Here is a 16,148-nt window from a genome sequence, read left to right on the forward strand (position 1 = left end):
GGGGATTCTTCCACTAACAAGCAAAAATGTATAAAGACTTTTATGGACTCTGTTATCTTTTTTTATACAAGCTGTAAAAAAGATAGATAAAAATGAGGTAGCCATTCACCGACTTAGGAAATTCTGACTAGGCCTCTAAGTGGTTCAAATGTAAAAATCAGGGCTTGCCTTTTTCTAGAGCTAATAGGATTCCCACCAAGATAAGTAAACTTACAAACAAGTTCCAGTGGGAAAACAAACTACCATGATGTTGTTGCTGACTTTAAAATTGATTTTTACTATTTCTTTATCTAAGTGCGTGATTTTATATAAAATTTCTTTGAACAAAACCTATGTTGTAGTCTTGTTCATTTCAGAATTTGGAGCCGAGGACCACATCTGTGCTTTCTACTATAGGCTTTTCTCTGGATCCCAACAGGACTGGTAAAGCTGCGCCAGTAACTGACACCACAGGACAAGAACTGGTAATGAAGTAGGTTTCCTAAATTTCAACCATGAAAACTGTATGCTACTTGTAATTCTCACCCCAGTAACCAAGATTCTTTTTATTGCACCAACACTTGTACTATTTTTTGTAGACTTTTTGTCAAGTTATTCAATCTATTAATACTTTTACTCTACTTTTAAGATACTAAAAACAACCATCTTTCATATGCACTCCTGTAAAACTAAAAAAATTGCTTTTAGAAAACATAAATGCTACTTTGGAAAATTTTTTGAGGGCATTAAAAACTAGAATAATTTTTATAGGGTTGGAAATTGCTGATATCTTAGAGCGCTTATTGGAACCATAACTGCTACTATGGTAGGCATACAAATGGCTCAGTTTACCAATGAGAGAGCTAAAAATGTTTCAAGGATGGAAAGAACCCAAGAAAAATTATACATAGGTATTTTTTTCAGAAAGGCTGGATTTTTTTGTATCAATTTCATTGACTGGCTTGGGCAACAAATTGAAGCTATTAAATCTTGACTATTAATTGGCATTACAATTCACTTCTAGTTGTAGCTCTGCTTTGCCTACTAGGGACAATATAAATATCCAAGGGAATTGGTTAAGAACTATCTAGATGGAGTATGGTCTCAAAACAATTCTTCTATTGACCTTGGACATATATTCATTAGAATAGTTCCATTTGTCAAAAGTCTGTGACCAACAGCTTGCAGATAAATTATGAAGTACATCTCAATCCTTTTAATATTTTACATGATCAAGCTTCTAAAGCCCTGATAAATTTAATATTAGCTGCTATTATTCTTTAATTGCTTCTAATAGGCTGTGTCTGAATCCAAAGAAGCCAGAGATAATTGATAGGCCAAGAGAAAGCTGATTATGTCACCATGGTGCTACAAAATAAAAATGGGAGCGGTGCTGGAGAATGGGAGATGGTCTACAATTCCTTTCTCAAACACAACTCATGACCCAGATTCCGTAATGTGACTTCGAAAGTCTCCATGCATAAGATAAAGCCTAGAAGGACTGATCTCCAGGGCAAGACAAGGCCATAAGGGCAAAGAAGTACAGAAGAACTCAGATAAGAAGATCAAAAATACTGATGACAAGCTCTGCTTACAATGTTCTCTCTGGTCCTATCTATATGATATATAAACTCAATGGGACAAATAAAAATGGTTCTTAAAGTGAGCCTAGTCTTGAGTCTTTTTGCCATCACCCTCCCTTCAGGTTCTTCTGATGCTCAGGGTTGTGTTGTTTGAGGTACAAGGAGATGAATAGTAAGGCTAAAACTTGGTGTGGGGGAGAAATAAAAAAAATACACAGGACAAGAAGCTCACACTAGGAAAGAGTGATTTAGTGGGGGCCGACTAACTGAAATGCAAGATAGTATAAAAGATATTGTCAGCTCAGCATGTTAAGGAAACCTGAAGAAGGTAAGAAGGAACAGGAAGGCATGCGGGTCGAGTCCTTTAACAGTTGGATGAGGAACAAACTAGACCAAGAAAACACTCAAGGACAGAAAATCGGTGAAGAATGCAATGCGGTGGTGGTGAAGTTGAGGTGTACAATTCCAGCCTTCTGGATGAGCAGTGCAGTGGGAAGGGAAAGGTGAGTCACGTACTGCAGCCAGCAGTGTGCTCAGCAACTCACATGCATTAATTAGCTCGGGGACGGTGATTATTGCATTTAATCTTTGCGACAACTTTCTAAGATAGGTCTTATTATCGCCGTTTTTCAATGATAAAAATCAAATCTCAGGGGCGAAGCGATTTACCTAAGATCATAATTGTTTCTAGCAATAGAGCTAGGATTCAAACCCAAGTCAGCCTGACTCCAGAGTGCAGTTACCTATAAAAAGTCAGATGCCATATAAAAAGGAGCGTGGCATGGAAGGTAACTCTGAGGTTTCAAATGCAGAGCCTTCAGAAAGAAGAGAGACTCAACAAAGGTTTTAGCGCTATGTCCAGCAGTTTCTTAGAGGAAAAGTAAGGTTCTTTGCTGTCCTGTGTTGTCTTAGATTTAAATTTTGAGGAACAAATTTCACCAGACTGTTTGCTGTCTCTAGTGTTACTTCCACTTGGAAAAGCCTTCCTTCCTCCCATACCTGCTCCCCACACACATATACATTCTGAGTCAGCCCCACCTCTTCTCTTGCTCACACTCCTCACCAGCTCTACATTCTGGGTCAAATTCTCTGGTCTGGTAAAAAAACTGTTTCAAGAGTACTATGGAGCTGGAATCCCCACTCACACTCATTCCAAGATCCTTAAAGTCATACTCGATTCTTTCTATTTTTGTCTGCACCTATTCATTTGACCAATCACCCTAGCTCACCTTTTAAATTATATCTACCATCTAACCACCTCATAACACTTAAACCCATTACTACCCTTGTCCACACCCATCATTTCTTACTTGGATAATTACAATAGCCTCTTAACAGGTACCACTGTTTACACCCTTACCCTCAACAGTCCAGCCAGTGATCTTGTTGAAAACAAGCCAAACACCATGTCTTTGCTAGCTGGTCCTTAAATAGTAAAAAGCAAATGCCTTTCTGCAGTCTTTAAGGCCCAATGAGATATACAACCCCTGCTGCCTCTTCTTTTGAGGTTTCCCCTTAACATATTTCCTTTTACTTACTGTGTCCAGTTACAATAGGCCATTTGTAACTCATCAAAACTGCCACACAGAGCAAAACTTGATGGCACAGCAGGTACTGGGGACTTTCTAGTACTAGTTCCATTACTAGGGATATTGAGGCCGAGAAGTCATGAGTCAAGGTCGGCACTGGGAAAATAGCTTGTTTATGGCCAGCCTGAACACAAAAACTCTCTGTCTCAAAAATCACAAAACAAAAATAAAAATAATTTTTATAGGAAATATTAAAAAAAAAAAAAGATCAAGTTCCCGTGCTAAGCTGGTGCAGACAGGTGTTCTCATCTCGGCAGATTCTCTGGCCCAGAACTCCCAAGTTCCCTTGGGTTGCTGCCATGCCAGCCCCACGTCATGACTGCCCACCTAACAGTTAGATGTCACAATACCCAGTAACCCAGAAAAATCAAAACTCTTGAAGCATATAATCAGTCAGATTTATATATCAAAAAAATTCTCAATTCACAAGATGCCCACACAATAATTTCAAACCAATTGCTAATGATACAAGCTGCCCACCTAGATTAGACAAGTTATCCCGATTATTCTATCCCTGTATGATATATAGCTACCTGTGGCTATTTAAGGCCATGAGAAACCTGGGTCATCTTCCTCTTGCTCCATATTTCCTTCTTCTCCCTACCTGCCTCCTCTGTCTCTGTCTCTGCAACTCTTCGGTCCTTCTCTCTTTTCCCTGTCCAATCACATGCTTCTTGTTGTATTAATAATTAAATCAACTGGACAGGAAATATCCTGCTACATAAAACCGCCAAATATGGGCTCCTAAAGATCTTCACCATTACTCCTTTACTGATCCTCCCTATGACCACATGGTGTTTTCCCCCATTTTGCAGAGATGGGCAAGGAATGGCTATTTCAGAAGGCTGGAGTTAGCCCTAGATGAGGTAATTAGCATTTGGAACTGCAACATTCCTATCTCTTCACTGTACTGATCAGTACTAATTAGTCAGTCAGTCTCTGCAGCCATAGCTTCTTTTCATGAGTTTGTGTTCATTTTGTGTGTCTGTGTGTGTGTGTGTATGTGTCTTTGCCTCTAAGAAATAGCTATACACCATGTGGACAATACCCTCAGAATGCAGAAAAGCATGTTGGGTACCCCAAAGCTGGAGTTACAGATTGTTGCAAGCTGTCATGTGTGTGTGGGTAATCAAATTCATGTGACTGGAGGAGCAGCCAGTGCTCTTAACTGCTAGGATAGCTCTCCAGCCCAACTTATTTTGTAACATTAAACACTATTTCATATACTATAAAATATATTTATTTGCTTATTATTGTGGATAAACTATCTATTTAGACCACAGTTGTACCTCACGGGATGGATTCCTAACATATACTCAATAAATAATTGAAAGCTGAAGGCTCTCAAGGATAAGTTGGATACACACGTTCTTAGGTTTAAGATGGATGTCTAATCACTCAAATAGGGCCACATGTATAGAAATTATGGATTCCATATTCCATCTACTCCCACACATGTCTCTGTTCAGGTATAGTGGAAATGACCAGGAAACTTCCAGTTTAGTGTCTCAAAGGTGAAAGGGCTTTGTTGCACACTCTCCTCCCTTTACCAAGAATGAGCACTCTAATGAGGATGCAAAGACCGTATGCTTCTAAAGGCCGGATGCACAGAACTGTACTCTCCCCATCTGTTTGCTTGGATGTTAACCCCAGAACCTGAGAAATGTGGCTGCATAAGGTCCTTGAAGACAATATATGCTGCCTGAGTTCATTACAGTAAGGTCTAATGTAAGTGATGTCATCACTAGTACATAAGGACATTTCTAGAAGGAAGGAAGGAAGGAAGGAATTGTGAAGCTAACAAGGAAAAGATGAATGCCTATGTGTAAAAGAGAAAGGAAACAGGAACTCCTGTCACACCACCTCTGTCGAAGCATTATGCCTCTAGAAGTGTGTGGAATCCACTGGTGCTACCTGAGGCAACTTGTGTGTTGCAGTTTGCTCTGGCAGCTCTAGTGAAGTACTGCAGACACCAAGGCGGACGACAACAGCATTCCTGAGTGAGAATCTCCTGAGGGAGAATCTCTTGACTGCCAGCTCAACACCAGGCTTCAGTGGGAGAGGGCTGTGACTTGAGGTCATGTATTTAGATATAACTTTGTTACAATTGTTTATGCTATACTCAAGCATAATCTTTATGAGAAAAAAAAAAGGAAACCACCAAGTTGTTTAAGAAGAAAGGGAAAAGCAAACAACGGATAGACTTTGACTACATCTGTGCATTTCAACTTTGGTATGGAAAATACTGCTCACAGTTCATATGTGTAGGCCATATCCCCCAAACCATAATATAAGCAGACATAAAACAAGGAGTGATATGTGGATATGTACATATTACATATAAGTACAACATTTTCAAAGAACAAATAAAACTAACATTTTCAAAGTACTAGTGGTTATTTGAGGGGTAGACTTTCTTTTCAGTAAAATATGACTTCTTTACTCTGCACACTTAAGCTAGCATCACTGACAGTTTTTATGGTTGTCACTGTCATTTCTACATATTGTCCTGTAATCTTGAAACAACATATTCAGAAAATCCCATTTCAGACACTGAACCCACCTATTCTGTCTGTGAGAGGAAAAAAAAAATGCCCATTCCTGTTCCATCGCTCTCCTTCCTTGTTACCAGCCCTTCCCTGCAATGTTTCTCTGTTTAGTGTAAACCCGTAGAGAGGTGTGGTCAGGACTGTAAGGGAGGGAGGAGGGAGGGGCAGGCAATATGGAGTAGACATTCCAGTTCTTTCTGTTCCATCTCAAGCCTTGTGGAATAATGCTTCGTAAAACTGAAACAAAGCCATTAAAGCTTCAGACATTTGTAGAAACGTCTGTGTGTCAGGCCAGAGGTATAGATGAGGCTGGAGAGGTAACCAACAGGACCAGGGCTGAGTTGGCAGCCGGGGACATCATCAGTTCCGCATCCAGCTGACCAAATCCATTTGGTGAACTGTGGCAATAAAAGCAGTGTCATTACGAGTGTCTAGGGCTGGAGACTCCAGTTCAGCTGGCAACTCAGAGGGTGCCGCTCTCCGCCCGAACTCTGTAATCTCTTCTTTTTGTATCTTTGGAATATAGACTGCTTTGCCATAAACGTATGGGTATAGACTTCAAAACTTCAACAGAAAACAGTTGAAGGAAACTATAGAAGAAAGTCACTATGATCATCCTAAAACAGTAATCTATGAAGAAAATTGAGATTTCTCAAATATTTATTTCATGATTATTGATAGAGAAAAGATTTCTATACATGAAAACAGTTCTGTCATACAGATGATTTGAAATACTGTCTTGGGGGGTTAGAGAGATGGCTCATCAATTCAGATCACGTAGTGCTCATGTAGAAGACCCTAGTTCAGTTCCCAACACTCATATTGAGTCATTCACAGCAATTGTATTTCCAGAGCCAGAGGACCCAACATCCCTGGCGTTTTCGGGGCACCTATGCTCACATGTACAGACCCCTTACACAGGCACAAGCATAATTAAAAACTGTAGAAATTAATCTTAAAATTATTAAATACTGCCTTAAGCTAGATGGATGGTAGAGAAATGCTCAGAAAGTTGAGGGAGGATAGTAAATATTGGTCAGAGGCTAAAGGCATCATCCATGAATTCTCTTGTGTCTTATAATCGAGGATCAATGCAAAGGGAAACAGCAGTTCAATGTAGTGCTAATTTTCAGGTTCTTTTCCAGTCTTGGCAGTACAGGAAAGGACTACTGGGACTCTGGGGTCTGCACACAGGTTCTAAGAAAGCAACACCTCCAGCACTGGGCAGTCTACACGGAGAGTGCTGCAGTGGATAGGGTGAGACTGGAATCAAGCAACCTGAACAACCACGAGAAGAGCTTATGTACTGGATAGGAGTCTGACCTACCGAGAAGAGCCTCTAACTTCTTGATGCTTTATGGTGTGTTCAGATAGCTACAGCAGTGGAGGTACTGCAGGAGCGTCACACTCTGATTGTTGAAGCCAAGCTGTGTAAAGCCACCTGAATAACCCGTGCAGGGGATTAGATTTACTCAATGGGCACATTATTTTGTCCAAGTACAGAAAAGCATCTTTCCTTAATTGATAATTGAAAATGATAGTCCATCTTACAGCTATTGAAATCCATTTAAAACAGAAACATCCAAATTTAAAGTTTTATTAGTTTACAGAAATAATCTATGAAGGACAGTCTGGTATTTGCCTTCCTACCTGGGGAAAGCATCCATCCCACACCTCAACAAATTCTCCTTTCTTCTACTTTTTCCACTTTGCCCCTTTGATGTTATGATACTCCCTGAGAGTTCCTTTAGTTTAAACCTGGGGACACTGGGGGACATCCCACCCTTTCCCCACTGGGTTCATTTACATTGAAATGTCATTCCCACTAGTACAACCTACTTTCCATGCATAGACCAAGTTCCTGCATTAATGAGCCAAAATTCTCTGCAAGGAAAGTTTTCTTCTCCATTTGAATCTACCCACATCTGCTTTGTTCATCTAGGCGGAAGTTATCACAGAAACTTTCACAGATACTTACAAAGCAGTCACGCTTTCCCTGTGGCAATTTGCAGCCAAATGCTACCTGTGAGATCATGCTGTGTCCCATGGTAAAGTCCCTCCCTCTCAATGGGGGAGAAGGAACCATCCCTGATTTCAAGTTCCATCCTGACTAACAACCTGAAGAGCAACCTATCAAAGCCTATTCACCTGGGTGGCTGAGTCTCAACCTCACCAGCAAGGTCTTCTTCACAGAATCCAGCTCACCCTTGGTGCTGTGGATCTGTGAACCACCAGGGTGGCAGAGGAAAATAAGAAAAACCTCACCTGTGTGCTTTTTATGATTGGAGCAGAATATTCTGATCTTTGAATCTACTTCCTTCAAAATGTTTCTGTGCTTTTATGTGGTTATTTAGCAGTACTCTGCTGAATGTCCAAGATATTAAACATTAAAAGTGAAAGGGAACACTGAGAAACAGTAGTCTCCCATTGCCTGTGGGGACTCATTCTGAGACTTCCAGTGGCTGTTTGGAACTGTGAGCTACACATCTAGAAAGCTTCTGTCTTACATCTAGAAAGCTTCTGTCTTTACACGTGTGGTAAAGTTTAGTTTATAACTCAGGTGCAGAAACTAAGAGAATATGATAACTATAACCCCATACTATAACCATTTTGTGAGCATATATCCTCTCTCAAAATATTTTACTGAGCCAGACATGGTGATACATGCCTTTAATTCCATCACTTGGGAGGCAGAGGCAAGCAGATCTCTGTGAGTTTAAAGCCAGGGTGGTCATTTAAAGGGTTCCAGACCTGCCAAGGTTACGTAGTAAGACACTATCTCATAAAAACAAAGCTGCAAACCCACAGTATCTTATTGTCTGACATGAGAGAGCACAGGGGTGTTTTCCTGATTTACTGTGCTATGGAAGCAGAGTCCTGGGACAGAGGAGATGGCTGTAACCACCTCTGAGCTGGCACACAGAGAGGATGCAGAACGCTTAGGTGATAGTGCTGTATCTAAAACAACCTCACCAGTTCTTAGCATCGGTGTTGAAGGCCCCCTTCTTTATGCCATCATCTTAAATACACAGCACTGCAGTTTCATTAGAGAGATGCTGCCTAGTAAAGGATAAACAGCTCTCACAAATGCCCATTTTTCAAATGTTTTCAGGCAATCTTCCTAAGCACAGACTTTACTCATTTAAAAATCAGAAAGCCTGTCCGCATCCTAAGAACAAAGAATCCCCCCAAGGGAAGCATTTTGCTGGGGAAGCGTGCCCTGGAAAAAAGTCGGAAGTTGAGGCTGTGAACTGTAGTCACCTCTGCTCCTCATCTGGCCATCTCCTGTGACCAGTGTTGTCTGCAGGCATCCTGGGTGTGAGAAGAGTTTGCCATGAAGGCAGAGTCACTATGTGTTATCAAGGAACAGACCGAGAGTGAGAAAAAAAGAAAACTCAAGTTTAAAACCAAATGCATCTTGATCCATTTGAGCTGAGGAACTCCATTGCATTATCAAACCTGTCTGGAGTTGGTGTGGCATGGTACACAAAGACGTGGTAAAGAATTTCCATCCTTTATAGATTTTTATAAGTGTTATAAAAACTCACATGTAAATGAAAGCATTACATGCCAAGATCAGCCATATCTAAAGTCTGTACAACTTAATAAACTTCTATAGAGTTAGAGAGGGCATTCTGAGTGGAAGCTGTGGAGCTTCGCAGTCCATTGTACACTTTCGATACTGAAGACCTTTATGAACTTCTCTACCACCCAGAACAAAAGATCCACGGTAGAGTGAGAAGTGGAACAACCGGCTGGGCATCCTTTGTCTTAGCACATGCACATCCCTGCACTCAGGCCTTCCTGCCCCTTAATACTCAGTCTTGCTTCCTTTCCCCTTATGGTATGTTATACTGGTGTGTTCACGTGTTTATGTATCTTACTGGATAGATTCTGCCTATGAGAGAGAACGAGTGTTTATATTTCTGAGATTGTGTTGCCTTGCATAATATTCTCAGTTCATCCATTTTCTTGCAAAATTTTTAACTTCATTTTTCTTTAGACTTGAGTATTAGTCATATATATGCATATATATATACATATATATATATAATTATTCATCCACTGATAGACAACTAGGTTCATTCAATCCTTTGCTAAAACGAATGAAGCAGCAAGGAGCATGTGAGCACAAGGACTTCCGTGGAAGGCTCGGGCTTCGATGGCTCACTGTGCCCAGGAGGGACCAGTGGAGCCATAGGGCAGTCCTAGTCTAAATTTCTTGAGAAACCTCCAAACTGATTTCCACAATGGCTGGATTAATTTGCATACCCAACAACAGTGAATAAGGATTCCTCTCTCACCACATCTTCTCCAACATTTGTGGTCAGACTTGTTGATGATGGCCATCCTGACGGATACTTCAATATATTTTAATATGTATTTTCTTAATGGCTAAGGATACTGAACACTTTTAAAAACAGTTATTGGCCATGTGTATTTTTTACAATCTTTTTTAGGAACTCTATTTAGTTCACTTGCCTATTTGTTAATTGGTGGTTTTATTCACTTGTTAACTAATTTCTGCAATGTTTTATATACTTTGGATACTAGCCCTTTGTTTGAAGTACAACCAGCAAAGGTTTTTCTCCCATTCTGGGGGCTATTTACTGCCCCCCCATTTTGATTGTTTTTCTTGCTGTACAGGAACTTGTTTTCATGTAGCCTCATCTGTTGATACTGGGGTTAGTTCCTGGGCTGCTTGTATTCTAGATATCCTTTCATAAGCATTTCAACATATTCATCCAGCACACACATATGTAGAGATGCAGACATAGTTAGGCAGAGAATCAGTGCTGTCATAGTAGACCTTAAACAATACTGGGGTTCCTAGCAACCAGAGCCCCTGAGGGCATCCAGATGTCCTTCCACACGGCACATCTGTGCTTGTCCACATTCCCTGCTCCACCTAGAACATATGATTGCATACATTTGACTGTCTGCTTTTCTTTCCATAATCATCGGGCGTACACTGCTTAATCTGGATCTAGTCCCTATTACACCCCAGAACCTTACATATAGGAGGCCTGTGCCCCAGGACACTTGTAAATGTCTGCATTTTAAATTTTGTTAAACATCACGTAAAAATTGTATAAATGATCAACTAGTGACTAAGTTCCATGTAAAAGTGTAAAATATAATTTTTTAGGTGCTGGACAGCTGGCTCCATTGTTAAGAGCCTGGTTATTTCTTCATAGAACCCAGGTTCAATTTCTAGCACCCACCTAGTGACTTACAACTGTCTGTAACTCTAGTTCCCAGGGACCAGACTGCTCTGGGACTAGCTTCCTCTGCTCTAAGCATGCATGTGATGCAGAGACATATACATATAGGATATATGCACATAAGGAAAAGAAAATGAAACCCAAGTTTTAAAATCATATTGCTTATTCCTTTAATTTGTGACATGAATGTTTACTCCAAAGAGTCCTCCTGCATTGGTCATAATGATCAGCCCAGACATAGAATATCTAATAAAAGTTCCACTACCAAACATGAGAAATTTCCCTTTAAATTGTTGGTCAGGAAAGTTTAAGAGCTTCTAAAAGCCTATGGGCTATTGCCAGTAGCCTTGGCTGCCTCTTAGAACTAGAAAGTAGGACCTATTCCTTAAAACATCACATACTTTAGACACGGGATACAGAGAAATCCATCTGGAACAGAAGTACAAGCATCCTTACTGAAGACTAATCTCATAGTATCCAAAGGTACCATGCAAGATATCAAGAGAGAGGAAAAAAAAAAAAAAACAGTTCTGGTCACTAGTAAAACCAAGGAATCACAACAATTATCTGTTCACCAATTATCTAACCTCAATAGTGCAGAAGCGGCACTTATATCTTGGCGATAATCAACAATGGTACATATTTAGGGTCCATTTACCAGGATGGCGTTCATGTCTGGTACTATACATCTAGCCAGCTATATGTGGCTGGAGAGGTCATAGACCCTAGAAAAGAACCCACTGCTGTCATTATCCTAAATCAATATAATGTCTAATTATAATTCTACCTACACAGTTGGTGCACCCAAAATACAACACCTACACCTAAGGCTCGGAAAGCCGGTGGGAAGCCTGTAGGAGACAGAGTACCAGGATCCCTGGATAGGAGGAATTTCATAAGGCCCCACCCCTCGAAGAAGAGCTACAGGTAATAAATGGGTGCTCAGAGAGGGAGAATCAGTCTTCTACAGGGACCATCTGTAGAATGGTCTGATTGATAGATTATCCAATCCCAGGCAGTAAGGCCTTAACATATATATATACGAAGTATCACTAAATGGGTTCAGTAGGTTACATATACCTGCACACACACCAACACACATGCACACACACATATGTACATGTACGTGTATGTGTACGTATACGTGTATGTGTATGTGTATGTATATGTATATGAAGATAATTATAGAAGAACAGATTATGGATTTGAAAGAAGGCCACAGGAGAAGTTGGAGGGTAAAATCGAGGGGTGAAAATGGTAGAATAGAGCAGTGTATGACATTCATAAAAATAATTTTAAAAGAGTGAATGGCTGAATATAAATGTTTAAGTATAATGTAAACTGACTGTCATAAACACCCTGATACGAGGGACCAAAGGGCTAAATGGATAAAGCTGCTCATTACCAAGGCTGTTGACCCAACACCCATCCCAGGGATCCACACGGCAGGAGAAGTAGACCAACTCCCTCAGGCTGCCCTCTAACATGTGTACTCATGCGGTGGCACATGAATGCCTCCCATCTCCACGTGAATACATGTAATGAAAACTAATTTAAACATAAGACATAGATCTCCGAGTCTACAATCGACTAGATTAATTGTCTCATTAAAAATGTACAAGAAGAAATTTAATCTCACTACCAAATATTGCCAAGCCTGGCATCCTGGTTCTGTAACCTCAGCTACCTTGGAAGTGGAAGATGAAGGAGCTCAAATTCTAGGCCAGTCTGGGAAACCTACTGAACTTATATCTCTTTTTTTTTTCTTAGTTAAAAATCAGAGCACATTGGTAGAGTGCTTGCCTAGCATGCAGAAGTCTTCGGTTCAATCTCAGAGAAGAGATATCCAGAACAGTGAAGGTCACATCCAGAAGGCCGAGAGCATGGAAGGGAAGAGAATGAAGGAGGGCAGAGGAAGGAAGGTTGTGCACGTGTGATTGTCTTTCCTCACACAGAGCTGTGATGAGTAACTATACTGTCCTCAGCACAGGGACAGTTTCTCAAAGCATGAGGCGAAGGTCAGAATCTGGCTTCCCCCTTACTTATCAGTAGGTTTGGATTCTTACCTTCAAAGTCCACATCTCCAACTAACTTGGTCTTTCCCGTCACAGGATCTTGTATATAGTTGATACCCACATCAATTACTGCTGCGCCTTCTCTGACCATGTCAGCTGTAATCAGCCTGGGAATACCTACGAACGAAACAGTTGTAAAACACTTATGTCTTGGTCCATGTTTTAAGAGTATGTAAGTAAACCCTTTACAAAGAAGAGACCATCTTCACTTTGAGTATTGATCAATAGGCAGAAAGACAAGACGATTAAGGAAGCGCATCCGGCTTTGGAGGAGTGACTGGACTCTTTCCTCAGAGGCTGCTTACCTGGCCTCTCAATAAGAGTATTTGTTTTAGCAGCATGTTTGTGTCTAATACAAAGTCATAGAAGTGACACAGGCTCCCACTGTTTCAGAGTAAAGGAAAAGCAACTTGGGATTTGGAAAGGAGGAAATGAAAGTGAGAAGGAAAACTCATAGCCCTAACTCCTACTCTCCAGTCTGATATAAACAATCTCCCCAGCTCCAAACAGAAACGTCAGCTTTTGCTGTTTTCTGGTTTCCTTTGATCCCCCTGTCTACACAGACTTTGAAGATATAAGCTAAAGTAACTGTCCTCATTCTTCTCCATTCTGGTTGAAAGAGAGATCTGTAGAGATAATATGTCTGTGATCTAGAGCTAGTTTCAAATTTTAATGCAAGTCCAGTGGTACTTGCAGGGTTGACGATGCAGGGTTGTTTTTGTTTATGGTGACTCTTGAGCTAGCTCCAAACATTGCGCTAACATTAACGATGTGCTGTCATGCCTTGCATTGTGAGTGTTGACTGAGTTCAGCTGGATGCTCAGACTTAGATGGTTATCAAGAAAATTCTCACTGGAGTCATTTAAAGACATGTGTGTGGATCTGAAGTAGCTCCTCATGCTGATGCTCACGGTGGACGAGGGCCTCAGGGCAGGCTGAGGCTGTCACTAGCCCAGTGTGTGTGAACTTTCTGTGTAGCTTGTGCTCATCCAGTCTGGCAGCTGACAACCAAGCCTGCAGAAGGCAGAAAGTAGATGCTGCCAACCTCTGGAGGTGGGAATCCCGAGACTAGCTTCTCAGTTCTTTTACATTCTTTCGGTGAAGAAATGACAGAGCCTGCTCAGATGCAAGAGCCCTTCCTCATGGGAGACTACTTGAAGAACCTATGACAGTCCTCACTCAGCAATGCTCTTGTGGATGGAGGGCTGATGGGTGATTTGGTCACATCCTTTGTATGTCCTTTGCCAAGAGTTCATTAACACAATGAATTTAATATAATAGTGCTTTTTGTTGGATGTTTTATTTACATTTCAAATGTTATCCCCTTTCCTGATTTCCACCTCCAGAAACCCTCTATCCTATTCCCCCCTCCTGCTTCTATGAGGGTGTACCTGCACCCACCCACCCATTTGTACCTCTCCACCTCCAGAATAGGGGCATCAAGCCTTCACAGGACCAAGAGCCTCTTCTCTCATTGATGCCTGACAAGGCCATCCTCTGCTACATATATGGCTGGAGCCATGGGTCCCTCCATGTGTACTCCTTAGTTGGTGGTTTAGACCTTGGGAGCTCTGATTGGTTGATATTGTTGTTCTTCCTATGGGATTCCAAGCCTCTTCAGCTCCTTCAGTCCTTTCTCTAACTCCTCCATTGGGGATTCTGTGATCAGTTCAATGTTTGGCTTCCAGCATCCTCCTCTGTATATGTCAGGCTCTGGCAGAGCCTCTTAGGAGACAGTTCTATCAGGCTCCTGTCAGCATGCACTTCTTGACATCCACATAATGTCTTGTTTGGTGACTGTATATGGGATGGATCCCTATGTGGGGCAGTCTTTGGATGGCCGATCCTTCAGTCTCTGTTCCATATTTTGTCTCCATATTTGCTCCTGTATTTTGTTACCCTTCTAGGAAGGACCAAAGTACCCACACTTTGATCTTCTGTCTTCTTGAGTTTCATATGGTCCATGAATTGTATTCTGGGTATTCTAAGATTTTGGGCTAATATCCACTTATCAGTGAGTGCATATTCTCACTGATATGTGTGTTCTTTTGTGATTGGGTTACCTGAATCAGGGTGATATTTTCTACCTCCAGCCATTTGCCTAAGAACTTCCTGAATCCATTTCTTTTTAATTGCTGAGTAGTACTCCATTGTATAAATGTACCACATTTTCTGTATCCATTCCTCTGTTGAGGAACATCTGGGTTCTTTCTAGCTTCTGGCTATTATAAATAAGGCTGCTATGAACATAATGAAACATGTGTCCTTGTTATATGCTAGAGCATTTTTTGGGTATATGTCCAGGAGTGGTATAGCTGGGTCCTCAGGTAATACTATGTCCGATTTTCTGAGGAACTGCTAGACTGATTTCCAGAGTGGTTGTACCAGCCTGCAATCCCACCAACAAAGGAAGAGTGTTCCTCTTTCTCCACATCCCTGCCAGCATCTGCTGTCACCTGAGTTTTTGATCTTAGCCATTCTGACTGGTATGAGGTAGAATCTCAGGGTTGTTTTGATTTGCATTTCCCTGATGACTAAGGATGTTGAACATTTCTTTAGGTGCTTCTTTCTCAACCATTTGAGTTTCCTCAGTTCGGTATTCTCTGTTTAGCTCTGTACCCCATTTTAATAGGGTTATTTGATTGTCTGGAGTTTAATTTCTACAGGCAGGAAGATCAATGGAATAGAATTGAAGATCCAGAAATGAACCCACACATCTATGGTCACTTGATCTTTGACAAAGGAGCTAAAACCATCCAGTGGGGGAAAAAGAGACAGCATTGTTAACAAATGGTACTGGTTCAGCATGTAGAAGAATGTAAATCAATCATTCTTACAGCCTTGTACAAAGCTTAAGTCCAAGTGGATCAAGGACCTCCACATAAAACCAGATATGCTTAAACTAATAGAAAAGGAAGTAGGGAAGAGCCTCGAATACATGAGCACAGGGGAAAAGTTTCTGAACAGAACACCAGTGGCTTATGTTGACAAATGGGACCTCATAAAATTGCAAAGCTTCTGTAAGGCAAAGGACACTCTCAATAGGACAAAACTCAACCAACAGATTGGGAAAAGATCTTTACCAATTCTACATCCAATAAGTTCTAAGAAATTAGACTCCAGACAATTAAATACTCTATTTAAAAAA

General features: G+C 40.9%; 1 protein-coding gene across 1 annotated transcript in view; it reads right to left on the reverse strand.

Annotated features, from left to right (window-relative positions):
- Mthfd2l (methylenetetrahydrofolate dehydrogenase (NADP+ dependent) 2 like) overlaps positions 1-16,148 on the reverse strand; it is a 100,031-nt gene that overhangs the window by 8,456 nt on the left and 75,427 nt on the right. Inside the window, exon 7 of the mRNA XM_052199286.1 lies at positions 12,992-13,117. Coding sequence (XP_052055246.1) covers positions 12,992-13,117 — 126 coding nt within the window. The remainder of the gene's footprint in view (positions 1-12,991; positions 13,118-16,148) is intronic.

This window comes from Apodemus sylvaticus, chromosome 11, assembly GCF_947179515.1.
Source record: "Apodemus sylvaticus chromosome 11, mApoSyl1.1, whole genome shotgun sequence".
In the NCBI taxonomy this organism is placed as follows: domain Eukaryota; kingdom Metazoa; phylum Chordata; class Mammalia; order Rodentia; family Muridae; genus Apodemus; species Apodemus sylvaticus.